Genomic DNA, 27921 nt, shown 5'->3' on the forward strand with positions numbered 1-27921 from the left:
TTTCTTTCTTTTCTCTTGGATATTTTATTTATTTACATTTCAAATGTTACCCCCTTTCCTGGTTTCCCCTCTGGAAACTCCCTATCCCCTCCCCCAGCTTCTATGAGGATGCTCCCCCAACCCTTCCACACACTCCCTCCCCACCCTGGCATTCCTGTACACTGAGCCATTGAGCCTTCACAGGACTAAGGTCCTCTCTTCCCATTGATGTCACTTCTCTTTTCAAAGAGCTGCTGTTATCTTTACCTGAGCTCCTACTAGTGAAATGTTTGGAGCAGCAGCTGTCCTGCAAGCCATCAGTAGATGTGAGCACTACTACAGGGTTAGAAAAACTGGGGGTGGGAGGTGAGTCAGTCCTAGGAAGGAGGGGTTTCCATTCATCACCTTTTTCATACCAGTGTATTGTAGGTACATAAGGATTAGAGTAACAAAGGCGACGAACCAGTTAAACAGTTCCATTTGCTCTGCTCTCCCAAATCTAGGAACTAGGGGTAGGGGCAGGTCAGCTTGGAGTAATTTCAGCCTTGATGGGAAAATAGTGGGCATAACAGATCGACGCTCCAGGACCTTGGCAGGTCGACATATCTCCATATCTTAATTCTTATAGAAAGTCAATTTCTTTGTCCACTTTGTCCTCTTAATGCATAACTTAAATAATTTATGCTGTACTAATACAGTTTAGATGTGCTCAATTTATCTGCTCTTCACTACTTAGCCTCTTTCAACTTCAATTAAACCTGCATTTATAAAACTGGAAGAATTATTTCAACTCAAAGTTGTGGCATACCTATGAAACATGTATCAGTTGTTTGGCTAGAGATTAGTGATTAACAAGCAATTAATAAAAAGGTAGCTTTTGGCATCTTTCCTGAGCAATCTTTTCTCCATCCCCCACCCCTCCCATATGAAGATTTGGCAGACCAACTTAGCCCTCATGAGTGATGCATACAGTCTGTAGTGAAGTGGTATTTTACCTATCACAACTGCTATTAAATCACAGGTGCACACTGCAGACCAAAGTCTGTCCCCAGGGAGAGGATGGCATCTCGAGATCGTTTTGCAGTTGTTTGCCACTGTATGTTCAGAGTTGAATGTCCTTATTATCTAACAGGACAATTTTTGAAAACCCCAGATAACTGAATGACAAGATTAAGGAACTAAAGAGAGTGGAAGGAGCCAGGACATGCAAAAGATTTTACAAAACCAATCATGAAAACTAAATGGAGAACAAATTAAACCTTGGTCTCCCGAGACACCGTAACTGACGTAAGAGTACTTGTATATTTAATAACCTATCTTGTTCAGAGAAGGATTTAAGAAGTCTAATGAAGATTGGGGGTGTGTTGAGGGGGAAGTATGTGGGAACTGTTAGGAAGGAAAGCAAAGGAAACCAAGAGTGCAGTAGGTAGATGAATCTGGGAAAGAGTACAGAAAATTTGTAATAAATGCCATGGAAAGTAAAACCAGAATGAATAAAGGAACTTAGAAATAAATAAATAGAAAGAACAAATGAATGAACAAAAGAAAAACAAAGAGACAAAAACAATTCTGCAAGTTTTTCAGGGGAACCGACGGCAATTTGCCTAGGGCCTTCTGTGAAACATTTAGTGTAAAGGAAGCAAGGAAACCGCAGCTTGGCCCTTCCTTTACCTCTAGAAAGATGGTGGTTTTGGATGGCAGCTGGTAATGCGGACTCATGAAGGCCTGAGCTCCTGGGAAGCCTCTCACCCGATGAGCTTCACCCATTATCTTATTTTCATAATAAGGTCTGCGCATCATTGTAATTGCTTCACTTTTGTCAAGAGATACAGCGGAAAGATAAGTACTTTCATGTGTTGAGGGAGAAACTCAGGTAGGTAATCTATTAAAAACAAACAAACTCCAAACTGTAGTATGAAACAGGTTAGCAATGATCTGCTTGCTCTCAGGTAGGTTTCTGGGATTCTCTCTTTTTCATCTTATCACCAAGAGCAGACAAAGACTGATTCAAAGATAGGAAAGTCCTTCCAGACTCTAACAATGCCCAGGTCTGAGACCTAGTTACCCAGGGATAAGTGTTCCTCAGACCATTGGTGCTGTGCTGCTCCTCAGATTCATCTAAAAAAGGGGATCTTAGAATATGGTCGCAGTGGTGACTGGGGAGAATCCCACAGAGGTTTTAGTAGACACACTGATTACTGGAACCTAGGAAAACGGGTGTCTTAGATGAGTGTGAAGTTTGGAAAACGCAGAGGCAACAGGGAAAGTTCTCCATAGTGTAGCTCTTCTGCAATCAGAGGCGGCGGCGTTCCGCCTCATTGGCCACCAGCCCTGCTCAGAGCGCACAGTATCCGCAGTAAGCAGAAGGAAACGGGCGAGGGTCCCCGCGGGAGGGTGGCAGGGCCAACCCGTCGCCCCGGGACGCGCCCTTCCCGGGCCCCCACTGGGCAGACCCGCTCCAGGTGACCTGGGCGGCAGGCGCGGCCGAGCGACGGGCAGGCTGACTCAGCCGCGCAGCAATGCTGCGGAACCGGGACGGCCTGCCCCGCTGCCCCCACCACTGAGCTCGGGCCGCCCCCGCCGGCCGCGGATCCCCGCCCCCGGGGCTGGGGAGGAAGCAGCCGGGCGCCGCGCGGAGCACCTGGGCGGCCCGGGCGGGCGCGGCTTCCGGGGCTGCGCGCTAGCCCGCCGAGCCCAGCCGCGCTCCCGCCTCCAGGTGCGGCGTGGGGTCTACCTGCTCGCCCCCTCGTCCTCCAGCTGGGGACAGCGCACCTCGGGGACGAGCCGGCGCTGAGCTGCCCAGGTTCCGCGGCCGCGTGCGAGCGAGGCGAGTCCCCGGGGTGTGTTGGCCGCGGTACGGTCCCGGGTGCGAGAACGTCGCACTTCGGGGTGGGCTGGGTACTCCGGCTGCTCTAGATTGTGCCGCTCGGGTTGCGCTTCCCTCGAGTGGGCGTCGGAAGAGAAACCAAAGGCGGTAAGTGATCAGAAAGCGCACTTGCTCCTGGGATTTGACCCGCAGGGGTGACAGTCCAGTCTATCAGTCTGGGTCTCATCCTCCCCTGCCCCAGACCATAAACAGCTTGGGCGAGTTCCAGTCACTGAGTTATTTTCTCTCGGTGGAGGTAATGACTTGGGGCTCCGAGCTCGCCCCCGTCCCTCCCCCCCCCCCCCCCCCCCCCCGCCACCTCGCACCCTTCTGGTTACACACTTAAGACGCCAACCCTGTTAATTAACTTTAATTACAGCCATTCGGCCTCCACCTGCTTGAACCCAGCACTGTACCAGGGGACCTCTTGGAGTGCGGTTACCAGGCAGCTCTTTCACCTTTAGTGTGGGAAGCAGTTCTCATGGGAGAATCGGTGTCCATCTATTAATTGAAGTAAGTTTTTATTTTACTTGATTTTGACATCTTCTTGTTAAAATCAGTCTTGGGTTTCTTGGTGGCGATCTGGAGTTTCTTTGACTTGGAAGGTTTGTGAAATTATATTCTGAACAATAACTTGATATTTAGTGGAAAAATACAAACGAATCGATAAGATACCCTGTATGGAAAACTGTCTCAGGCTTTTGTAAATTAGATGAGGGGTAAAAAGTTTGTCCTTGAAGTATAAGACACTTAGTAAAGTTTATTATTTTAGGTATTGGAATACGCTATTTTTAAAAGTACATTTAATTGGATGTCATTGTTAATCCCCATAATAGCATTGTACTTACAAGCACAGTATCGATTTTCTTCACTTAAGCACTGTGCACCAGAAGTATGTGGAGCATTGCCTGTAAGTGGAAGGTGGCTGTGGATGCAATAACTTTTTAAAGAGAAAGAATAGCTACACGATTCTTATTTATGATTTTATACACTAATAAGAGAAGTGTGGAGGGCAAAGACACTTGCTATTCCATCATGTAACGATGTTTAAAAGACAGAAAATAAAAGTGGGTTGTGCAAGTAGGCTATATCCTAAAATGGAGCTATCCCCTGGCTCTGATCCAAGGAGAAACTGAACACACATTTAAGGTGGGTCTCCATAACAAGAGGCTTTCATATGGACTTGATGTATAAGAGTCATTTTTAAAGAAATAAAATGGTACCTAGAGAGTAAGTCAGAAAGCTTGCTAAAACTAATTGATATGGGCCTGCTGTCTTGTATTCTTTCCCTTCCTCTCCTTTGCCTGGCACATGTGTTTTATGGGCTGCCTGTGAGAAGAGAGGGCTGAGGATCCACTCAGAAACAAATTCTTGTTTTCCTGACATCTCAAGTTCCTAGTTGTGAGGCTCATGGGCACTCAATGAATGCTTTTCAGATTAAAGTACTTTTAGTTACCGTGGTGGAATAGAACTTGAGTTAAACTGTATGTATTACAGCTTTTGTTTTTTACATCAGCATTTTGAAAGTGAAGTTTTAAAAACCTGCTTCTGAGGGATTCTGGGTTATAGGCTTCTCCAGGTCCTAGAAGGAGACTTTGTGCCTTTCAATTTGATACTTCTTAACATATTTCCCTGCAACTAAGGAACTCAGAAAAATTCACCCAGTGTGAATGACAGCCACAGCTTTAATAGTTTCTGTTGTCACATGCCCCACCCCTTCTTCAGACTTGTGCATTGAGTCTTATTGGTGTTTGCTTTTTCACATGCTAAGTGGTGGCGAGTTTCTGATTCTTTGTAAAAGGCTAATCAAGATATGTCTTCTTAACTTTTATCTAAACACATTGATTGTAAAGGGGAGGATCTGGGATTCCTCCTTAAGTCATTTTTACAATAGAGTTTACTATTTTAGGTTTTAAAAACCTTGGTCACAGCGGGGATATATGACTATATTTCCACTAAGCCTAAAGACATGAGTTTGATCCCCAAGCCCCAGGGGCTCATGGTAGGAAGAGAAAACTGACTCTAGCAAGTTGTCCTCTGACTTCCATGCAAATGCTGTGTCACTCTCACACATGAACATGTACACACATCGCAACAATGTATTAATATACATAAAATATGTATCACCAAAATCAGATATGTAATAGTAGTAAAGTCATTTGGTTTTAATAAAGATAAATGTATTTTTATTTCCTTGATTGGAATAGCAGTGGGATTATCTTTTAATTATTCTGTGTAGAACTTGTCTTTAAGTTTTAACTCAGTATGAGCAGACTAATCTACTGATGCTCAAGGGAGAACAAAGGTGTTCTGATATGGGTGAGGTAGGCATTTTTTGAAAGCTATTTATGAGAGATGGAGAGAATTATTTTCAGACTTTTATGTGTAGATAGGGGTGGATAGTTGAGGGGATTAATGGCTCATCATTCCTGAAGGCTCTCAAAAAATAAAATGTAAAATAGAAATAGAAAACAGACAAACACCATTGGTTATGCTGTGTGGCTGAGCATTGGGTGGGAGAAAAAGGGAAACTGATCATTTTCCTGGTTAGCAGATGACTTGGAAGACCAGGGTGGAGATGGTTGGAAGGACTGTGGACAGAGTTTCACTTCATTCACAAGAAGTGCAGACTCTTCACTTTCCAGTCTTCAGCTGATTTCAGCTGCTATTCTGACAGAGGTACTTGTTGAACTCTAGATCCATCACACCTGCTCCACCTTCGTGCTGTAGCCTGATGTTTACCTTCTCTCCCCCTGCCTCCTTCATGGCCTTTGGTCTACTTCCAGGTGTTGGTGTCTCCACCTGTGGCCTTTCTTCTTGAAACCATGTTGAGTAGCTCTTACTCTGACCTCAGCACTTGGAAAGCCCAGACTGATTGCAGTCTTTAGTTGTATCGCTCAAGTTGATGGAAGACTTGTCGAGTCCCTGATCACATCTCAAGGACGGTGTCACATGTGTTTGTCTTAAAACCCTGTAAGCTTTAAGGTCTCAAAAGCCGAGTCATCACATTGTTTCAGAGTAAGTGCTGTTTTGCAGATGTCATGTTCTTCTGAGAACGTCTCCTGTCTCAGTAGTCCTTCCTTACTCGTACCCAGTGGTTTGTCTCAGGGCTGGTTGTTTGTGCCCATGCCTTTGCTTATTGTCAGGCTTAAGTCTGCTCTTTTTTTAACCTCCTGGCGGGAGGACATTGAATCTTCACTTTGTAACCCTCTGTGCTGTTCTCAAGTGAGATAAGAAGTACTGTTATCTTGAACTGAAAATATTTCCCACTATTATCTTGGAGAGAGCAGTGTCCCTTAAATATTTATTGAAGGAGTAGATGAAAACAAAGGGGCATGTAAGTTCAGAGACTGTTGAAGTACTTGTCTTCTCATCAGAGCAAGAGACTTTTAAGAATCACAGAATCAAGAGGAAGCTCTTGAATTCAGTTGGAAAAGAGGTCAGGGTGCTATTTATAAATGCAGAGAGGAAACATTCACAGTAGGCTATTTTGAAACATCTGGTCGTTGGTCTAAAAATGTGGCTCTTAAATTCAGAGACATGGTGAATAGATATTTGTACTACAACACTGAGATGTAATGCACACACAAAAAGTGCGTGTGTATCATAAGTCTACATGTAAAGATCTTTGTACTGAACTGTAGTACTGTTTCAGTTTTTGTCTGGATTAATTGAATATTAAAGCTGTGCTCACTGTAGCACAAAATGGAACAGAGAAAGGAAGAGTGTATGCCTGTTTGCTTCTCAGTTCAAGTTTCAGCTACAGATATGCTATAGACTGCAGTTGGGGCCAGGATAGGGCCCGTTCCTAACTGAGGAGATGTAGGTATTGGAGCACATGGGTGGACATTGAACACAGTGGTGCGAGGTTCAGTTTGTCCTTCCTTGTGGAACCTGTGGAGGATAAAATCTTTCTTCAGCTGCTCTCAAATTATGACTTCACTTGACAGATTTCTTTATTAGAATTTAAAATAATTTTCAACCCTCAACTAATTAACTGAAAATGCAAATGGGAACTTTGAGAAGAGCTGTGGCCAAGGAGATCATCTAGCACTTAACTATTATGATATTATCTAAAACACACAAATGTGGGCATTGGGTATGGCACACTATAATATCCCCTCATACTAAGAAAAGAAATTGGTATCCTGGCTTGGACAGACACACTGTACTCTAGATTACAGAGTTATGTTTTTCTGATGGCACAATAAGTAAAAAGAAATGTCTCAGAATAATCTTTTCCCTTTCGTCCAAAAGTCAAAAGCCAGATTTCACTTATTTCACATCTAGAAGTTAATGACTGAATATTTGCTGTTTGCCAGAAACTTTTCAAAGGGCTAGTGCATATTTAAACATCTCACCCTCAAGAGAGCCTGGAGTTGTATGCATTATTAACTTCCCTACAGTGACAATGGTGAAGACCAGGAGGGAATGACATCATGGAAGGCCAAAAAGGTTGTATGCAGCAGGGCTGGAATCTTTGGTGATCACTGTGGTCTGTCCCAGGTCTAAAGTCTTCCAATCTCAAAATACTAATTATTATCTACCTCGCTTGTTTAATAAAGCTCTGCCTAGCTTACTGCTGTATTAAGTGGTTTGTGGGCTTATAAGGAAAAATAATTTACAGTCTTCTTTCTGAGGTGACATTACTGTGCATTCAGGCCAAAGAATAACACCCAAGCCCAGTGCATTCATATCATGTGATATAATTAAGTATAATATTGTTTATAACAGGTTAATTAATAATAGCCAGCACTAATCATATGCTTACAGTTCACGACAGGTCATTTTATATGTGTCTTATGTGTGTGTTTAAAATATAGCAAGTTTATTGGAAATTCTATTATAAGGAATTCTATAAATGCTATAATATATAGACGAAATTTTATATATTCTATATAAATTCTCTCCTCATCTTAGTAAGGAACCCGAATTTCAGGAAAGTTAGATAATTTTATGAAAGTACTCATTTAAAAAAATAGAGAAGCATAAGTCAGGGAGATGGTTCACTGGCAAGAGCAGTGACTTGAGTTCAATTCTAGGAACCCACACCCAAGGTTTGATGTAGTGGTGCCTCTATAATCCTGTGTGCTTTCCACAGCATAGGAGATGGAAATCCCGAGAACCAACCCCCCCTCCTCCGCCCCCTGAAACTCTTGGCCCTTCTAGCCTGGGGTATATATGTAGCAGAGCAATAGAAACAAGAAAGACACTGCTGTAACATGACAAGGTTGGAGAGCAGGAACTAGCACCCCCCCATCCCCACCCAACACAGATGGGGGAGGGGAAAGGTGAGAGGAAAGGGGAGGGGGGAGGGAGAGAGAGAGAGAGAGAGAGAGAGAGAGAGAGAGAGAGAGAGAGAGAGCGCGAGCGCACACAGAGGGGGGAGGAAGGGAAGGGAGGAGGAATAGAGGGAAAAAATGGGAGAGAGATCAATAAAATGATTTAAAGAATGGAGAAAGAAACCTGGATTGGAATTTGGGCATTATGGTATCTAGTATGGTGTGGGTGGATTTAATGAAGCATTAAGGGCAGATGGAGTAGGAAAATCTCATGGACTGATCGTACTGCATTTTAAAGATTGAACTGTCAAAGGAGGGGAATAAAATGTGCAAGTTCATTCTGTTTCTTCTCTCCTCTTGCTTTATCAAATTACCATCTTAACCACTTTGTCAGTCTACAGTTGAATAGTGTTGTGTATGTTTATGTTCCTGCGGAACAGATTTTTCAGAACTTTTCTTCTTGCTAAATTGAATCATTATGCTCATTAAACATTACCCACCCCCTCCTCTACTCATTGATGCTTACCAGTTTACTCTTTTTCCTACAGGTTTATTTGATCACCCCCCTCCCCCATAGCTCTTACAAGTATGCCCATGTAGTACTTTCCTTTCTCTGAATGGTTTATTTATTTAGCAAAAAGTCCTAAAGATTCACTCTCATGGCAGAACTTTCTTTCTCTCTCTGTGTGCATCTGTATGTGTTAGGCATCCATGTATGTAAACATGCTTGTGTTTATGGACATCTCTGGGCACACACGCATGTGGAGATCTGAGGATAACCAGAGAGACCTCAGTCACTCTCCATCTCACTTACTGAAATAGTTCCTTTGAATCCAAGCTCACACCTTCTGCTATGCTAATCTAGCTAGGCAACTGATCTTAGGATCCCTGTCTTCTCTCTACCAAGTTCTGCGAGTACAGGAAGCCTGCCCTGCCCACCTGGTATCTACATGGGTAAGGGAGACCAGAACTTAGGTCCCTATGCTTGAAATACATCTCTCTAGCTTCCATTTCTAAAAAACAAAAACAAAAACAAACACACATACCAACTTCCCTCTCCCATTGCTTGGGTGCATGGTTTGATCACTTATGCCTGAAGAACTTGGGCTGCTCCTTTTGTTCTCATTGGGAGTTGAGTCTTCTTGTGTCAGTCCCTTCTCTTGAGGGTCCGCTATATTATTACCCTAACCACTGCTTGCTCATTTGTCCAGTAGATATTATTTTGTTCTTATTTGATTGTTTGATACTTGGCTTTGTCTTTTGCTGGGTGAATTTCGTGATAATTACACATAAGTGACCTTTCTGCAATGATTACTGAAGTGTATATTATCATTGCTATAAAAAGTGATGTCAGAGATGTTTACCATTAACTTGTAAGTGGCTGTTAAATCTCACGCAATTAACATGTAGATGAACTGAGCCTTCTATATTTAACCTCTTACATGGATACCCACAGCTGGGTTGTATAACACTTGGACTTGCAAGTTATGAAATATAATAATTTCAGTAGAACTCTTTAGTGTAGAGATTCTCAACCTGTGGGTGGTGACCTCTTTGTGTTTATATTTCAAATGTTTACATTACAACTCATGACAGTAGCAAAATTACATTTATGCAGGGGCAACAAATAATTTTATGGTTGGGGTCAGCACAACATGAGGAACTGTAATAAAGGGTCAAAGCTTAGGAAGGTCGAGAAACACTGCTCTGGTGAGTCTGCGTGTTCATGCACGGGAATGAGAGGAAGAATATGACACTATACCATTTGATCAATTGAGTAAGAAACGTCAAGGCCAACAGTGGGGCTTGCTTCCCAAGAGAACTGTGAGACTACCAGGAAACCTACAGAGACAGTCCCCAACAATGAATGTTGTGAGCAATGTCCCAGGGAAAATGAACAAGAATGAATGCATCTGGAGAAACAGGAATAGGCTAATGATTTAAATAAAAACCTAGGGCTAAAAGGATCCTAGTCTGTGGGTTACCACATATAAGAGAGATGACCAGACTGAGGGACTTATCTTCCTATATGGAGTTTAATTTTGCCTCATAATGGGGTAGGTAAGGAAGTGGTAGTAGGGAGGGTGGCAAAGGTTCAAATTTTAACTGGAGCCTAAATATACAAGGCAATGGCAATATGGAGTTTGTTCAGACCTTTGATTCTCTAGTCTGCTTTAAAGTATGATATTGAGTAAAATGATAAAACCACGTTTTCTCAACATCACGTTCTCTTTTGCTTGTTTGTGTCCATCGACATTGGTGAATGTTGTCTTTATGGATACTTGGAGTTAATATTTCAGTAGTAAACATGGACTTTTTTGTGTGCAAATAATATCTATCATACCCATTTCCTGTGACTATATTTTTCATCAAGACAAAAGAGAACTTCTCTTCACTCTGTAACCTGAACTAGTTGGTGCACCCTCATATGCCTTTAATCTTCTGAGGAGTAAGCTACATGTCCTCCAAAGTTTCCTGGCAAGTTGAAGGCAGAAACAATTTTTTTTCTTCAACAATAACATATAGAGAACTGGTTCTTTCTTGTTGGGAGTGAAAATTGGTACCACTTTGATGATATATTGTATCACCTCCCTTAACTGTGCTACTCAGTCACTGAGATGAACAGAATCAGTTTCTAGTATCCATTGTCTCTAACCCCAGGAGGCAGTACCAGCCCACTGGGAACTACTGTTCTGGAAGACAATCTTCCATTGTTATTAGACACTGTAACACATGTATTGTAGGACATAGAAAGTTACATTTACTTTTGTAGCTATATTTAAAATTCCATCTTAATCATGTGATCTTATGGTTTTTTAAGCCTATTATTTTATGACAGCTGCAGCTTCTAGTTCACCTAGAGTTAAGATGATGGCCTTCTTTAATGGATTACACATCATGAAATCCAGTTCTCCAAATGCCTTTTTTCCTCCTACCATAAGAATTATAGTGAACAAAAGGGATTCTAGAAATTCCAGAATCTACCTGTCTGAGCACTCAGTACCCTTATAATTTAATGAAGTGGCTGAATTTAGTACAAGCTAAATTTCACTCTTGTTTTCTTGCCTACTTCAAGAGATAAAGCAAGTTCCACTGGGAAAGGATGAAGATAGGCAAGAAATAAAGAGGGTTCTGGGGCCTAGGTTTTCTTACATGAGGCAGGAGGAGAGATCATAGGTGTCCAGCAGGTGCTTTGGCATGACTCCAGCTGATCTCTTGACATATTTGACTCCCAAACTCATGACTTTGTAGTGGTTAGATGGACTGGAGGAATTTGAATCTGTTTTGTTGCTGCAACTTACTAGTTTGTTGACTTAGAGATTGAATTTTAAAATAGTGAATACTTTCTGCCTGTCATCTTGAATACATAAGAGGTATCAGGTAGTAGGAAAAATGGATAGGGTGCAGTTAAGGCAAGAATAAAGTAGCTCTGTGTCCTTACCAAAGTAGCTGGTGGTGGAAGCAGTCTGAAATGAGACATCGATGAGACTAAGCAACTGATGGGGTGAGCTGTGAGCAGCAGGGGTATGGGGTATGTGCTAGAGATGAGGAATTAAAAGAGATGGGAGAAAGAGAAAAAAGGTACGTGATAGACACAGGCTGTGGTTGTCAGTGGAGCCAGGGCCAGGAAACACAAATCTGGGAAGTTGTGGAGAGTTAGGGTATGGTTTGTGTTGTAAGCATAATGTATCGAGAATCTGCAATATTCAGTGAGGGGGCCAAGACAGAATTAGAGATATTGGTTCAAGGACCTATTAGAGTATTCTAAGGTCAGTAAGGTAGTTGCTTGGGTGGTGGCAGCAGGGAAACTGAGGAGATGTATTTATGTTCACGTTAGAGCTCAGTAAGATGATAAAACTGCTTAAGTGACACATAGGTCATGCCTGTATCATATGAGTGTAAGTGGTATTCCCCTTCTGTGTGCTTCATCATTTAAGTACAGCAGGAATGTATGGTTTTTGTACACAGTCACGTTTACAATGAATATCATTTGGACCATGTCTCAACACGTGCTGTATGATGTTTATGAACTATACTTTGTTGTTCTTTGGGAAGGTTTGGAAGGTGATCAGTATCTTGGAAGAATGTATTATGGGATGATAGTGAAATAAACTAATGGGCAACCCTGACTTGGTGTTCATTGTATGTTAGTTGGTGTTTCAAATACTTCAAATGTAGTAACTCATTCACTTCTCATAGCAGCTCTAGCGGGTTGGTGTGGGAATGAGTTAATACTGATTTTCTGTGAGGAAGTCAAAGAGACACTAAACACTTACCCAGGTACGTATAGCCTGTAGGTAGTGACTCTTATTTGATCTAGGTCACTTTGGTTCAGACTTCCCCATGGAATGAACAGAATATGGCTAACATTATGCTCTGAATGTCTTTATCCTCTAAAATCACATGTGAGACCAGAACTCCCTAAGGTAACACTCTCTAAAGGTGGGACCTTTGGGAGGGGATTAAATCACAACTACTATGGAACATGTGTGGATGAGATTAGTGAGATTATAAAACAGAAAGAGCAAATTTGTCATCTTGTTGCTTCTTCTGCAAGGTGTGAAAGAATACTTGGGAGAAGCCTAGGCCTCACCAGACCACCATAGATACCTTCCTCTTGGATTTATTGTGCTCCAGAACTGTGAGCAATGCATCAAAATTGTTTATAAATTATTCAGTTTAAGCTATTTTGTCATAACAGCATAACTGGAATAAAGCAACTTTCTTTGTCTTTGAGATCTAACACAAACATGATTTTCTTCCTTCTTCTTTTTCTTTTTAACATAAGACCAAATAAATATTTATTTCTATCTCCATGTTCCCTCAGTTACTCTGTAGGGTATTAAAAGATCAAACTCCAAACAGAGATTAAATATGCTCCACAAACATCTATCCCTAGCATCCCAGAACATTAAAAATTGCGTGGAACGTATTTAAATCATGGAGAGAGGTTGGTAGAGATGGTTTCAAAGCCAGACTATAAAATAAGTAAGTAAGTAAGTGTGTGTGTGTGTGTGTGTGTGTGTGTGTGTGTGTGTGTGTGTGTGTGTGTGTGTGTTTATACCTAGGTATACCCTGTATTTGTTATCTGCGTGTATCTTCTGGGTGGCTGAATCAAGGACAGGCAGGCCAAAGGCTACCTTCAAAACTTACTCTACTGCAACAGAACATAACGAATAGGCCTAAACAGCCTGTTTCTTTCTCAGGACATGAAATAAGTTCTTCCATGAACCCTTAACTCCTCTTTACCCTTTAACTCTGTCTCTGCCCTTTCTCTAAAAGCAGAAAGGAATCAACAATAGGAACTTCTAAGTAGTGAGCATACATGCTCTAATGGAGTTGAATGTGTAGTGTGGATGAATGCTAGGCAGTGTTGAGTGGAATGGCTTCTGCCTTTTGATCAATACCAGTACTGCAGTACCTCTGAGTGTTTGCATTTCATTGAAAACAAAACTAAATCACCGTGTTGGACCCATACTTGAAATCTTGCTTCTAGGAAGTGAAGGACGCAAGGCTTGGTCTTAGTTTGACCCCATCTTTGTATGTAGTGTGTTAGGTGTGTTAGAATTTTCCATTCAAGGGAAAAGAGTGATAACGTACAAGTTGAGGGATGGCTCCAGAACAGGCTTGAGGACTGTACAGGATTTGAAACTGTACTTACCAAATCAGTGCACAGCCCAGCTATGTATGGTGGATGTTAAGAGACATTTCTGGTCCTGGTATCCATAATATGTCCTTGGAGAATCACTGAGTCAGACCATGCCTTCCAATAACCCCATGGGAAGCACAGAGGGCTACTGCTGTCTTGAATTGAAGAGTGTCTCCACCTTTTTGTATCACATTACTTTCTTTGGAACAAAAATCTTCATAAGAAGACTTGACTTGACCTATCATGGGTTGCTCAGCCCTTGAAATAAGGCTGTTAAAAAGTCATGTGATTGAAAGACAGGTCTAGTTTTAAAGTGTGAAGCATTGCAACATCTATGGGTGGAGGGCCTCTTCCATGTCTCCAAAGTTTTCCAGCTTTGTGGCCATACTTAACATGTTGAAAGATAGCAGAGAGATGGTTTTAGGTAGAACACTGATGTATCTGTCCTCAGCTAAGACACCCAGGAAAAAAGTGTATACTGTGAAAGGAAAGACTTTGTGTATGAGAACACAGAGACACTCAAAACAAACAAATCTAGCAAAATAAGTCTTTCAATTACGTCTGTCCCTGATAATCCAATTCCACAACGCACATTCCAAGAGCCAGTTGTAGATACATATGGAGAAAAGGACACGCCGGTCTATTTTAGGGGCCGAACTGTTACCTACATAGAGGAGGTAATACCTGCCTCCTCAGAGCTATACATGGTGTGCAGACAAGATACAACATATGTCAAAGGAACAAAAATAACTAGTTTCCTGCCTTGGGAATAACAGTTAACAATGAGCTGAAGTGAATGAGGGATGCTGGTAGACAGAGAGTTAGAATATAATAGAAGAGTTCTTGACAGAATTGACTTCCTACAAAGAGACAGTCGGTCACGAGGTTTGATGCGTGGTGTATTCTTACTGTTTACATCAGTATAATCTGTTGTTGTTATTATTATTATTGTTATTGCCATTGTTTTAGTTTTTTGACAGAGGCTAGCCTGTGGCATAGCACTATAAGAAACTTCAACTTGACAATTGTGAGACTCTGACTTTGTAAATCACTCACAGATGGGATACGTGAAAGAATTATTCTGGAGCAGTTACATTTTTTTTTAAGCAGTAGGTGTGTTCCTGGCCACAGGCAGGAAGCATAGAGAAGTACATAAGTGAGTTGATAAAACAAAATACCAGTTTGTATAACAAAACACCACAGACTGTGTGGCTTAAACAACAGAAAGATATTTCTTATAGAGGCTTCATCAAGTTCTTGGCTGGCAGATTCTGATTCCATTCTTGTGAGCATCCTCTTCTTGCGGTGTCCTCAGGGGGCTGGGGTTGTTAAGACTTGGGCAGGGGAATTGCAAGCTCTGTGGTACCTCTTACAAGCATCTAATTCTATTGTATCAGAATGGTATCAGTTAAGTAATTAGTTCCCAGAAATCGCTATCTCCAAATATAGTTCTACTGTAGGTCAGAGCTTTAGCCCAGGAATATGGGATAGAGGCATAGCTTAGTCTGCAGCAAAGAATAAAATCAGTAGTTTGTCTCTACCCTGTATGCACTTGGTGACATAACAGTGAACTTGGGGAATCCTTCTGGGTCTCAGATTTGAGTGATGGGAGTGGGGGTGGGGTGATGGATACCACTTATAGAAAAATATGAAATTTTCTTGAAATATTTTATGTTAAATTTTTTTTTTGGTGCTAATAGTTTTTCTGTGGGAGCTGCTAATCGTGACTGTGACATTTGGAATTTATTTTACCCCAAAGGACAGTTCTTCTGATCCTTTTAAATCATTCACCAACACATTGTACTTATAATTCATAATGAGGTGGATTCTATACTCATTTATTGTATACATGATTAATTCCAGCTAGTGTCCTGCAAAAGTACTTATTTACACACACACACACACACACACACACACACACACACACACACACACACACACACAATCAACTACAAAGGGAAGTGGTTTGCATTTGGTAGTGTGGGTTAGCACCCTCCCGGACACCTTCCCTTCCACAGGCATTTCCTGCTTTCTTTTCTTACATTTTAACTTCTCTGTCTCTGTGATAAGACCTGAAGGAAGATGGATGCCCCATTTGACAGTGTTTGCTGATTATTTTAAAATATTTAAGGCAATACCTTATATTCCCTTGCACAAGCTGAGTCTATGCAGTGCCCTTTGGAGGGCACTAGCAGATGTAATTTCCAGAGAGACACTGCAGAAAGGAAATCATCAGTTAGGGAGCTTTCCTTTGTTGGTTTTAGGTTATGTTTTAACTTTTATATGGTTATTCTTTCCCCTGAAGCATAAGGTATAGAAATCAGACTCAACCCACCCTATATCCTGTACTGATGATAAATTAGCTTTCTGAAAAGCCTCTGATGCTAGGGCTCGTGGCATACATACAGCTATAATGACGAATTATTCTACGATAAGTTTGGAGGTTCGCCGATTTGGGATATAGAACTAATTCAAAGCCAGCTTAGTCAACATAGTGAAATCATCTCAAGGTTTATTAAAGGGTAGAAAGGGCTAGGAGCATAGTTCTATTATAGAGCACTCACATAGCATAAATGGGGTCCTAGGCTCCTTCTTTACTCCTGAAAAATATTTAAAAAAAAAATAAAGGATAAAAAGCAAAGCAAAAAGCTTTGGGGGAAAATGAAACCTGGTACTAAACTCTGCTAGGAACACACTGAAGGAAAACATAGACCTTTAACCTTTACACTTATCCCTCTTCTTACTGGTTTTCCTGTACTTAGAAATCACCGAATTATTATTCAGCTGGTATTATCGTGCACATTAATCTTGACTTAATTAATTATCTTGACTTATTAATATAGACATAGTGCTATCTGCTCTTTTGAAAAGTAAGGAGCTGTGGGGTCTGCCTTCCTCTTCAGGGTCAGGAACAGTAGTGGAAGCTGTTGTATAAAGCAGCTGTTAAGAAAAATTAGCAGCCACTTAGCCATCAAGAGAATATTCTGTCAGTGTCTCTGGGGGCTCTTGTTTAATATACTCACTTTATGAATATTTACTATTAATCCTAAGTCTTGTTATCTGACTGGATGCTTACTATTTGACCAGAGTGTACTCCTTCAGAGTTGCCTAGTAACACCTGGAGTTTTAAGTATTATTTTCAGATATTGTATTGCCCTTTGTGGAGAATATTTATCAGGTCTTTATCTTGCCCTGCTGTGTTATTCTATTTTTTGAATGCTTTTACAGTTTTTCTTGGCGAATATTACAGAACTTCCACCAAGGACTGTGAGAACAAGTCTTCATCCTTTCCGTTGCTTTTATCAGCTAATTATATAAGTTAAGTTTTTTGTCACATGCATACATTTGTGAGACTCAGTTTAATTTTAATATTATGACAGCATTTCTGCTTTGTGACTTTGTGTTAAACCTGGGAATCGGCTTTCAAGGCCACCAACAGTCTAGCCTTGTAGGTGGCAATTGTTCCTTATTTCTGTTTTGTTATTCCAAGAGTAGGTTTAAAATAAAACCAGTCTTTGCTAATTGAAACCTAGGCTGGAGATGAGGCCTGGGGCGTAAAATGATTGCTTAGCACGTCTGAAGAGTTTGGGTTGATTCCCAGCACCACTAAAAGAAACTATGTATTTATATTTCCTTGTAATAAAAATATCCTAATTATATTTTCCAGGTTTGAGCACATGAACAGAAAATAACGTTCTAAGAACTTTTGTCAGAAGTGATAGAGGAAAAAAACAACCCATAATATACATCCTTGTGTGTGTCTCATTGAGCAGTTTTAAAAATACTCAGATAGTAATGAAGCCACCATTATGTCCGCAGTCAGTGAAGTAAATGTGGACATCCAAGATTTCCTGATGAGCATCAATTTGGAGCAGTACCTTTTACATTTCCAGGAATTTGGTTTTTATACTGTGAAGGACTGCACATCAATAAATGACAACGTGCTACATCAAATTGGAATATCACCTACAGGACACCGTAGGAGGATACTTAAACAGTTGCAAATGATCTTTTCAAAGATGCAAGACTTTCCAATATATGCAAATGTTTATAAGACAAAGAACGGCAGCACCCCAAAAGAGCAACACAGTGCTCCGTCTTCCAGCAGCAACACCTGCATAGAGTTTTCTGATTCTGTTACTGTCCATAGACCTGGCCCAGCACCATCAGAGATGGTTACAACCAATGTCCTTAGTGAAGGAAACTGTCATTCTTCTACATCACATGATAAGCTATCTCTTTCTTCGAGTGACCTTCCCTGTCCAGAAGAAGAGATATGCCAGAATGTGGATTCTTCGCAAGATTATTTATTTGGTCGTGTAAATGTTAAAATAGATTCCTTGATTACCCAGCAGGCTGTGGAGCATACAGCTGGAGAAGAACAAACAGAAAAAGTCAATTTGGTGTCAGAAGATTCTAGCAAGGCACTTAACACAAACACTGAATGTCTTCCTTCTGTGGACCATCCAGCATCGGAGACACACTGTGGAAATGGAACTAACGGTGTATTAGAAAGCTTCCCGCCATCCCCCTTCTTCCAGTTTCAAGGAGAGATGGTTGTGAATGAACTGTATGTTCCATCCTCACCAATCCACAGCCCCATGAGAAGCCGGAGCAAGTTGGTGTCCAGACCTTCTCGATCATTTCTGCTGAGACATCGCCCTGTACCAGAGATCCCAGGGTCAACAAAATCAATTTCAGGGAGGTAAGCTTGGGAGAGAAACTTTGTGTATTCAATATGGGAGACATTATTAATGTTTAGCAACAATGTTTCTTTCTAGGGCTGCCATCTGTACATTCCAATTGTATACCAACTTTTTCATTGTTCTTCTTTCAGACTTTAACCACCCCCCCCCATCTCCCCAGACTGTTTCCAGTTCATACATAGCCACTGGGGACTGTAGCCTTCCCCTCTTTCATTGGGGAACATCCCTTTTCTCCCCCTGGATATTTCTTCCTTTACCCTCCCTCCTCATTGTGTATTATGTTCCATTAGACTAGATCACGTGTTTGAGTTGCTGACTCTCTCCCCTTCGTTATTTACTCTTTGGCAGGGAGTGTACTTTTAATGCCAGTTTCTCATTGCCTGTCACAGTGCTTGGCACCAATTAATAATTCAACACAAATCTGTTGTACTTGGAAGTAGTTGCACTGGGTGGGAGGACGTAGAAAAGGAAAAGATTTGCAGTCTAGTACAGAAGACAAGTGTAGAAAGTAAAAAGTGGTAAGTAACAAGTAAAAAGATAGTGGACATGCAGTATGGAGCCAGGTTCAGGAACTCTAGAACTCCAGAACCGCAGTGAGAGAGACCCTGCTACATACAGTTGGGTTGCAGGTATTCTCAAGTAGCCAGATGATTTCAAAGAAGCTGACTTGAAGCAGAGAGAATCTTTCAGTATTTATCAGTTTTATCTAAAATAGTTTGGGTCTTGTCCAGGGATGGGTGGGGTACAGCCTACCCATCTTTCCACTGATTGCTACACTTAGTTCTGCTGGGAAGTGAGGTGTGGTTCAGGTTCGAAGGCTCACACTGTGGAGCTGTAGAGCATTTCATGCTTTCTGCTCACACTGCAGGCTCACACCTCCTGCAAAGGTGTCTTTCCAGCCTGAATCTGTGGCTGTTGCTACTCAGTCTTTTACCTTGTGGGACCCTTGCAATTGAAATTGTACTTGCAAGAGAAGAGGTAACCAGGCATTTCTGTGAAGTGTAGCAAGTTCTGACCTCGTTGAATTTAAGTGCTTTTAATATATTAGAACATAAGGTCTTTGAGGGGTGAGACCATAATTAATTTCTCTTTGCTGTGATGGGCCTGACACCAATAGCAAAGTCTGGCGTTTGCAGGGAATCAGCAGTAAAAATATCATCTGTAAAATATTCAGGCCCCAGCTTGCTCCATAACTTTTACCCTGTCCATTCTTCAAAGAAACCCTGGAAATAGGGGCAGTTCTCTTTTTGTTAATCATTGGGATGCAGTCTTTAGTTCATTTTTTCAGGCTCACAGTGTCAGAGAACTAAGATCTCATTCCAGAGAGGTGTCAATGCCACCAGACAGGTGAAACCTGGTATTTACTGAGAATCAGTGGTAATAATGTTATTTAAGTACTGAGCCTTTAGCTTGCCTTATAAAGTCCAGAACCTACTCCCTTTTTCCTCTTCTTTTTGCCATTCAGTATTTATTTTTAGAAAGGCTAGGCAATATCCATAGTTTAAAAATCACCATTAACCAAGTTCTGAGGAACATGACTGCTGTAGGAGAAGACTGCAAATGTTCCTCCTTACGTGCAATTATTGAATATGTTGACTGAAAATTTAGCACAAAATGTATATCGTAAGATGACAGAATAAGATGTTATTTAGAAAAGAAGAAATTGTAAAAAAAAAGTACAATATTATTATGATGTTCAATAATTGCAACAGAGAGCATTTTGGGGTTCTGGTTGCACTGCTGAGACTATTGCAGATCAAGGCTGGATCACTGGCTACTAGCAAAATGGAATGTAACTATAGACTTATCCTCTCCACTAATATCCAGCAAAAATATAATTACATCATTTCTCCTTCTCCTTCTCCTTCCTCATCCAATAGATCCCATATACCCCTCCTTGCTCTCTTTCAAATTCATGGCCTCATTTTACATTAATTGTTGCTACATGCATATGTGTAAACGTATTCCTAAATACAACCTGCTGTACTGTGACTTGTAAATATTTTTTTCAGGGATGACGCTGGTATGAGTTAAGAAATTGGTGTGCTCTTCCCTGGGGAGGTCTATTTCTGCTACTCTCAGCATTCCTTAGTTACCTGTCTAGTTCTTTCTGTACAGCTGAGGCCTATAGAGCTCCCTCCTCCTCCAGTCTTCCTCATGTCTGTTGCTGCTATCTCTGTTCAGGTCATATTTAGGCACTCACATTAGTGAGACTTTGTAGATATAGAAGTTTCTTCTGAAACTTCTAGGAGACAGTCTCACAGCAAGCTCCCTGTTCCTCTAGATCTGTTTTCTTTTTAAATTTATTTATTTAGTCAATCACTTTGTATCTAGGTTGAAGTCCCCCTCCTTCATCTTCTATCAGTCCCACCGTCCCACTGCCTTTCTCCCATTCCCCTCTCTTCTCCTCTTCAGAGAAGGGGATGTGCCCAACCTGCCCTGGCATATCAAGTCTTATCCGAACTAAGCACATCTTCTCCCACTAGGGCCAGAGAGCAGCCCAGCTAGGGGAAAGGGATCTGAAGATAGTCTTTCTGGACCCTCTTCCTGCAATGCTCCTTAAGCCTTAGGTGTGGAATTTGTTTTGTAGCTGTATCCAGTGATTAGATTCTATAACTCCAGATTTTAATTGGTTGTAGTTTTTATTTTTTTTTATAATAGTCTCTGTTGCATTGAGAATTTTCTTTGAAGAAGACTACACATATCTGGTTATAAGCAGAAATACTGTAATATTCAGGGATTATGCTAGTTTAAAAAAGTAGCATCATGATCTATGATTTCACAAGCCCTGCGTAGTTACCAGGTTTCCAGTATCTGACTTCCCTCTTGTTAAGTGGGTCATAAGTCCAATCAGAGAGCTCTTGGTTACCACCAACATACGCATGCCGCCACTGTACCCTTAGGGTTGTCATGCCATGCTAGTATAGTGGAACCCGATTTAATATTGATTTTAAAAGTTTTCTTCATATATAGGAATTTGACTCAAGATTATAGAGCACTCATTGTGTAAACTAATAGCTTTAAAATACTTGCTAAATCTAAACAAGTAAATAAAAGCACACAAGTCTTCCTGTGTCAGAAGCTTTCTGTATGTGAGAAGGTTCTACTGTGGATGCAAACAGGACAATTGAATCTCTTGGTAAGTCGGGGAGAAACTGTAAGAAAAGAACGAGGTTTATTTCAGGTGGCTTATGCTATTTTTGAAAGTTTTAAAAATACCAATGCTCAGATGTAGCTGCACAGGGCCTGTGGTGCTGCAGCTGCACTGTCATTTTCTGAGAGTCCTAACAGGGTTTTAGAATTAGCTGGATGTTGAAGTTAAGACGAGAAAGCATTGCTAACAAGCACTAGTAATACTGGTGCTTGAACCATCATAGAGAAGAAAAACTTAAGGAACAGCGAGAACACAGGCACACAAATCTAATGGGGCAGAGGGTAGCCAACTGTGAAAAGGAAACTAATTCTGAGTACAGTGTAAACAAAAGCTGAGGGCTCTTTCTTATGAAGAATGCACAATTTACTCTGGGCCTAGTGGCATCTTCACATCTGTCCTTGATGATAAGGATGCTATTCCTTCTACTGGGAAACTTCATCTTCTGCTTTTAAGAAATAATGCCAAGGTTAGAGCAGTGTCCTCCCACTTGCTGTTTTTAAACACTTGAATGAAGTGCCTTTCATTTAAAACATTCCACATGCCCGGGTGGTTTACTTTTGACTGCTTTGGATAGAAAGAATTCTGTATCACATGAAAGCCTGTTGATATTAAAACTGGCAACTTTGTAATATTTAGAAGTAACATAATATGGAGATGAGCTAAAAACTAATCCCTGGGCAATGTTCACAGAGTGATTTTTTTTTTTTAGACTTGGCCATTGAAATCCTTCTTTTCTTCTACTGTGGAGTAAAGAGAAACATGCACATATATTAGGGATGGTGGAGGCTTAGGGTATAGCCCCCAGGTGATGGTGTTTACCTAGCATACAGGAAGCTCTGCATTGGGTGACTCTCAGCATTGAATAAACCAGGTGTGGGAGGGTAGACCTGTTATCTGAGCTCTCTGGAGGCACTCAGGTCATAAAAGGAACAACCAATGAAAATATTTTTCAAAGGCCACCGTCTATTTTTCCTTGTGGTCTTTTGCATTATAGATAGCACACCCACAGTTTCGCAGTGCTTTAATATGACCCTTCAAAAACAGCTGTAAATTACAGAACAGGCATTTCTTTTTGGTCAAATAATATCTATAAATGATATTGCATGCAAATTATGGTGCCTGATAACAATAGTTTTTTGTCTCCTCCCTCTGTCCTCTCTCCTAACTTATCAGACACAATTGATATTCTAGTTCAACATTTTTCTTCTTGCCTTGACTTGTTTCTGAATTCGCACCTGTTCCTTTTCTTTGTAGAGCAGGACTAGTGTGGTGGGGAGGGCAGTTCCCTTATTTTCTGTCTCTGCTTTGAACTGGTGCTGTTCTTTTGGAGGCCAGAGCAGTAATTATAAAGGACCTCTTTCTGCTTTTCCTGAGGAATTCAAGGAGTGTCCCTTGATCCTATGCAGGATAGCCCTGAGAGAAAAAGAACATATGTCTTAGATCCACTAAAAGAAATATGTTCATTTTTTTTTTTGTCCTTCTTTCTCCTTTTTTTTTCTTTTCTTTTTTTTTTTTATTAACTTGAGTATTTCTTATATACATTTTGAGTGTTATTTCCTTTCCCGGTTTCCGGGCAAACATCCCACTTCCCCCCTCCCCTTCTTTTTTTTTTTTAATTTATTTAATACTTAATAATAATTCTTTGGTTTCCAGGCAAACATCCCCCTCCCCCCTTCCCTTCCTTATGGGTGTTCCCCTCCCAACCCTCCCCCCATTGCCGCCCTCCCCCCAACAGTCTAGTTCACTGGGGGTTCAGTCTTAGCAGGACCCAGGGCTTCCCCTTCCACTGGTGCTCTTACTAGGATATTCATTGCTACCTATGAGGTCAGAGTCCAGGGTCAGTCCATGTATAGTCTTTAGGTAGTGGCTTAGTCCCTGGAAGCTCTGGTTGCTTGGCATTGTTGTTCATATGGGGTCTCGAGCCCCTTCAAGCTCTTCCAGTTCTTTCTCTGATTCCTTCAACAGGGGTCCTATTCTCAGTTCAGTGGTTTGCTGCTGGCATTCGCCTCTGTGTTTGCTGTATTCTGGCTGTGTCTCTCAGGAGTGATCAACATCCGCCTCCTGTCAGCCTGCACTTCTTTGCTTCATCCATCCTGTCTAATTGGATGGCTTTATATGTATGGGCCACAGGTGGGGAAGGCTCTGAATGGGTGTTCCTTCTGTGTCTGTTTTAATCTTTGCCTCTCTATTCCCTGCCAAGGGTATTCTTGTTCCCCTTTTAAAGAAGGAGTGAAGCATTCACATTTTGATCATCCGTCTTGAGTTTCATTTGTTCTAGGCATCTAAGGAAATTCAAGCATTTGGGATAATAGCCACTTATCAATGAGTGCATACCATGTGTGTTTTTCTGTGATTGGGTTACCTCACTCAGGATGATATTTTCCAGTTCCATCCATTTGCCTATGAATTTCATAAAGTCATTGTTTTGATAGCTGAGTAATATTCCATTGTGTAGATGTACCACATTAACTGTATCCATTCCTCTGTTGAAGGGCATCTGGGTTCTTTCCAGCTTCTGGCTATTATAAATAAGGCTGCTATGAACATAGTGGAGCACGTGTCTTTTTTATATGTTGGGGCATCTTTTGGGTATATGCCCAAGAGAGGTATAGCTGGATCCTCAGGTAGTTCAATGTCCAATTTTAGAAGGAACCTCCAGACTGATTTCCAGAATGGTTGTACCAGTCTGCAATCCCACCAACAATGGAGTAGTGTTCCTCTTTCTCCGCATCCTCCCCAGCATCTGCTGTCACCTGAGTTTTTGATCTTAGCCATTCTCACTGGTGTGAGGTGAAATCTCAGGGTTGTTTTGATTTGCATTTCCCTTATGACTAAAGATGTTGAACATTTCTTTAGGTGTTTCTCAGCCATTCAGCATTCGTCAGCTGTGAATTCTCTGTTTAGCTCTGAACCCCATTTTTTAATAGGGTTATTTGTCTCCCTGCGGTCTAACTTCTTGAGTTCCTTGTATATTTTGGATATAAGGACTCTATTTGTTGTAGGATTGGTTAAGATCTTTTCCCAATCTGTTGGTTGCCGTTTTGTCCTAACCACAGTGCCCTTTGCCTTACAGAAGCTTTGCAGTTTTATGAGATCCCATTTGTCGATTCTTGATCTTAGAGCATAAGCCATTGGTGTTTTGTTCAGGAAATTTTTTCCAGTGCCCATGTGTTCCAGATGCTTCCCTAGTTTTTCTTCTATTAGTTTGAGTGCTTCTGGTTTGATGTGGAGGTCCTTGATCCACTTGGACTTAAGCTTTGTACAGGGTGATAAGCATGGATCGATCTGAATTCTTCTACATGTTGACCTCCAGTTGAACCAGCACCATTTGCTGAAAATGCTATCTTTTTTCCATTGGATGGTTTTGGCTCCTTTGTCAAAAATCAAGTGCCCATAGGTGTGTGGGTTCATTTCTGGGTCTTCAATTCTATTGCACTGGTCTATCTGCCTGTCTCTGTACTAATACCACACAATTTTTATCACTATTGCTCTGTAATACTGCTTGAGTTCAGGGATAGTGATTCCCCTGGAAGTCCTTTTATTGTTGAGGATAGTTTTAGCTATCCTGGGTTTTTTGTTATTCCAGATGAATTTGCAAATTGTTCTGTCTAACTCTTTGAAGAATTGGATTGGTATTTTGATGGGGATTGCATTGAATCTGTAGATCGCTTTTGGTAAAATGGCCATTTTTACTATATTAATCCTGCCAATCCATGAGCATGGTAGATCTTTCCATCTTCTGAGGTCTTCAATTTCTTTCTTCAGAGTCTTGAAGTTCTTATTGTACAAATCTTTTACTTGCTTGGTTAAAGTCACACCGAGGTACTTTATATTACTTGGGTCTATTATGAAGGGTGTCGTTTCCCTAATTTCTTTCTCCGCTTGTTTCTCTTTTGTGTAGAGGAAGGCTACTGATTTGTTTGAGTTAATTTTATACCCAGCCACTTTGCTGAAGTTGTTTATCAGCTTTAGTAGTTCTCTGTTGGAACTTTTGGGATCACTTAAATATACTATCATATCATCTGCAAATAGTGATATTTTGACTTCTTCTTTTCCGATCTGTATCCCCTTGACCTCCTTTTGTTGTCTGATTGCTGTGGCTAGAACTTCAAGAACTATATTGAATAAGTAGGGAGAGAGTGGGCAGCCTTGTCTAGTCCCTGATTTTAGTGGGATTGCTTTAAGTTTCTCTCCATTTAGTTTAATGTTAGCAACTGGTTTGCTGTATATGGCTTTTACTATGTTTATGTATGGGCCTTGAATTCCTATTCTTTCCAGGACTTTTATCATGAAGGGGTGTTGACTTTTGTCAAATGCTTTCTCTGCATCTAATAAAATGATCATGTGGTTTTGTTCTTTCAGTTTGTTTATATAATGGATCACATTGATGGTTTTCCGTATATTAAACCATCCCTGCATGCCTGGGATGAAGCCTACTTGATCATGGTGGATGATTGTTTTGATGTGCTCTTGGATTCGGTTTGCCAGAATTTTATTGAGTATTTTCGCGTCAATATTCATAAGGGAAATTGTTCTGAAGTTCTCTTTCTTTGTTGGGTCTTTGTGTGGTTTAGGTATAAGAGTAATTGTGGCTTCATAGAAAGAATTCGGTAGTGCTCCATCTGTTTCAATTTTGTGTAATAGTTTGGATAATATTGGTATGAGGTCTTCTATGAAGGTCTGATAGAATTCTGCACTAAACCCGTCTGGACCTGGGCTCTTTTTGGTTGGGAGACCTTTAATGCCTGCTTCTATTTCCTTAGGAGTTATGGGGTTGTTTAACTGGTTTATCTGTTCCTGATTTAACTTCGGTACCTGGTATCTGTCTAGCAAATTGTCCATTTCCTGCAGATTTTCAAGTTTTGTTGAATATAGGCTTTTATAGTAAGATCTGATGATTTTTTGAATTTCCTCTGAATCTGTAGTTATGTCTCCCTTTTCATTTCTGATTTTGTTAATTTGGACACCCTCTGTGTCCTCTCATTAGTCTGGCTAAGGGTTTATCTATCTTGTTGATTTTCTCAAAGAACCAACTTTTGGTTTTCTTGATTCTTTCTATGGTCCTTTTTGTTTCTACTTGGTTGATTTCAGCTCTGAGTTTGATTATTTCCTGCCTTCTACTCCTACTGGGTGTATTTGCTTCTTTTTGTTCTAGAGCTTTTAGGTGTGCTGTCAAGCTGCTGACATATGCTCTTTCCTGTTTCTTTCTGTAGGCACTCAGCGCTATGAGTTTTCCTCTTAGCACAGCTTTCATTCTGTCCCATAAGTTTGGGTATGTTGTACCTTCATTTTCATTAAATTCTAAGAAGTCTTTAATTTCTTTCTTTATTTCTTCCTTGACCAGGTTATCATTGAGTAGAGCATTGTTCAATTTCCACGTATATGTGGGCATTCTTCCCTTATTGTTATTGAAGACCAGTTTTAGGCAGTGGTGGTCCGATAGCAGGCATGGGATTCTTTCTATCTTTCTGTACCTGTTGAGGCCTGTTTTATGACCAATTATATGGTCAATTTTGGGGAAAGTACCATGAGGAGCTGAGAAGAAGGTATATCCTTTTGCTTTAGGATAGAATGTTCTATAAATATCTGTTAAGTCCATTTGACTCATGACTTCTCTTAGTCTGTCTACGTCTCTGTTTAATTTTTGTTTTCATGATCTGTCCATTGATGAGAGTGGGGTGTTGAAATCTCCTACTCTTATTGTGTGAGGTACAATGTGTGTTTTGTGCTTTAGTAAGGTTTCTTTTATGTATGTAGGTGCCCTTGTATTTGGGGCATAGATATTTAGGATTGAGAGTTCATCTTGGTGGATTTTTCCTTTGATGAATATGAAGTGTCCTTCCTTATCTTTTTTGATGGCTTTCAGTTGAAAATTGATTTTACTTGATATTACAATGGCTACTCCAGCTTGCTTCTTCCGACCATTCTCTTGGACAGTTGTTTTCCAGGCTTTCACTCTGAGGTAGTGTCTGTCTTTGTCTCTGACGTGTGTTTCCTGTAGGCAGCAGAATGCAGGGTCCTCGTTGCGTATCCAGTTTGTTAATCTATGTCTTTTTATTGGGGAGTTGAGGCCATTGATGTTGAGAGATATTAAGGAATAGTTATTATTGCTTCCTGTTATATTCATATTTGGATGTGAGGTTATGTTTGTGTGCTTTTCTTCTCTTTGTTTTGTTGTCAAGACGATTAGTTTCTTGCTTCTTCTAGGGTATCGCTTGCCTCCTTATGTTGGTCTTTAGTATTTATTATCCTTTGTGGTGCTGGATTTGTAGAAAGATATTGTG

At 40.8% G+C, this 27921-nt stretch overlaps 1 protein-coding gene across 11 annotated transcripts in view; it reads left to right on the forward strand.

The window, feature by feature from the left end:
* Window positions 1–2200: 2200 nt before the first annotated feature.
* Window positions 2201–27921, forward strand: part of Arap2 (ArfGAP with RhoGAP domain, ankyrin repeat and PH domain 2) — a 199650-nt gene continuing 173929 nt past the window's right edge. For 4 of the 11 annotated variants that reach the window (XR_005492952.2, XR_005492953.2, XM_039091932.2 and 1 more), the window contains exons 1-3: window positions 2349–2953; window positions 3225–3358; window positions 17445–18482. Coding sequence is in view for 8 of the 11 variants with exons in the window: in XM_039091932.2 (XP_038947860.1) it covers window positions 17587–18482 (896 nt within the window). In the remaining 3 variants the exon portion in view is untranslated. 11 annotated transcript variants of the gene reach the window in all.

The sequence above is a fragment of the Rattus norvegicus genome, chromosome 14 (assembly GCF_036323735.1).
Source record: "Rattus norvegicus strain BN/NHsdMcwi chromosome 14, GRCr8, whole genome shotgun sequence".
In the NCBI taxonomy this organism is placed as follows: domain Eukaryota; kingdom Metazoa; phylum Chordata; class Mammalia; order Rodentia; family Muridae; genus Rattus; species Rattus norvegicus.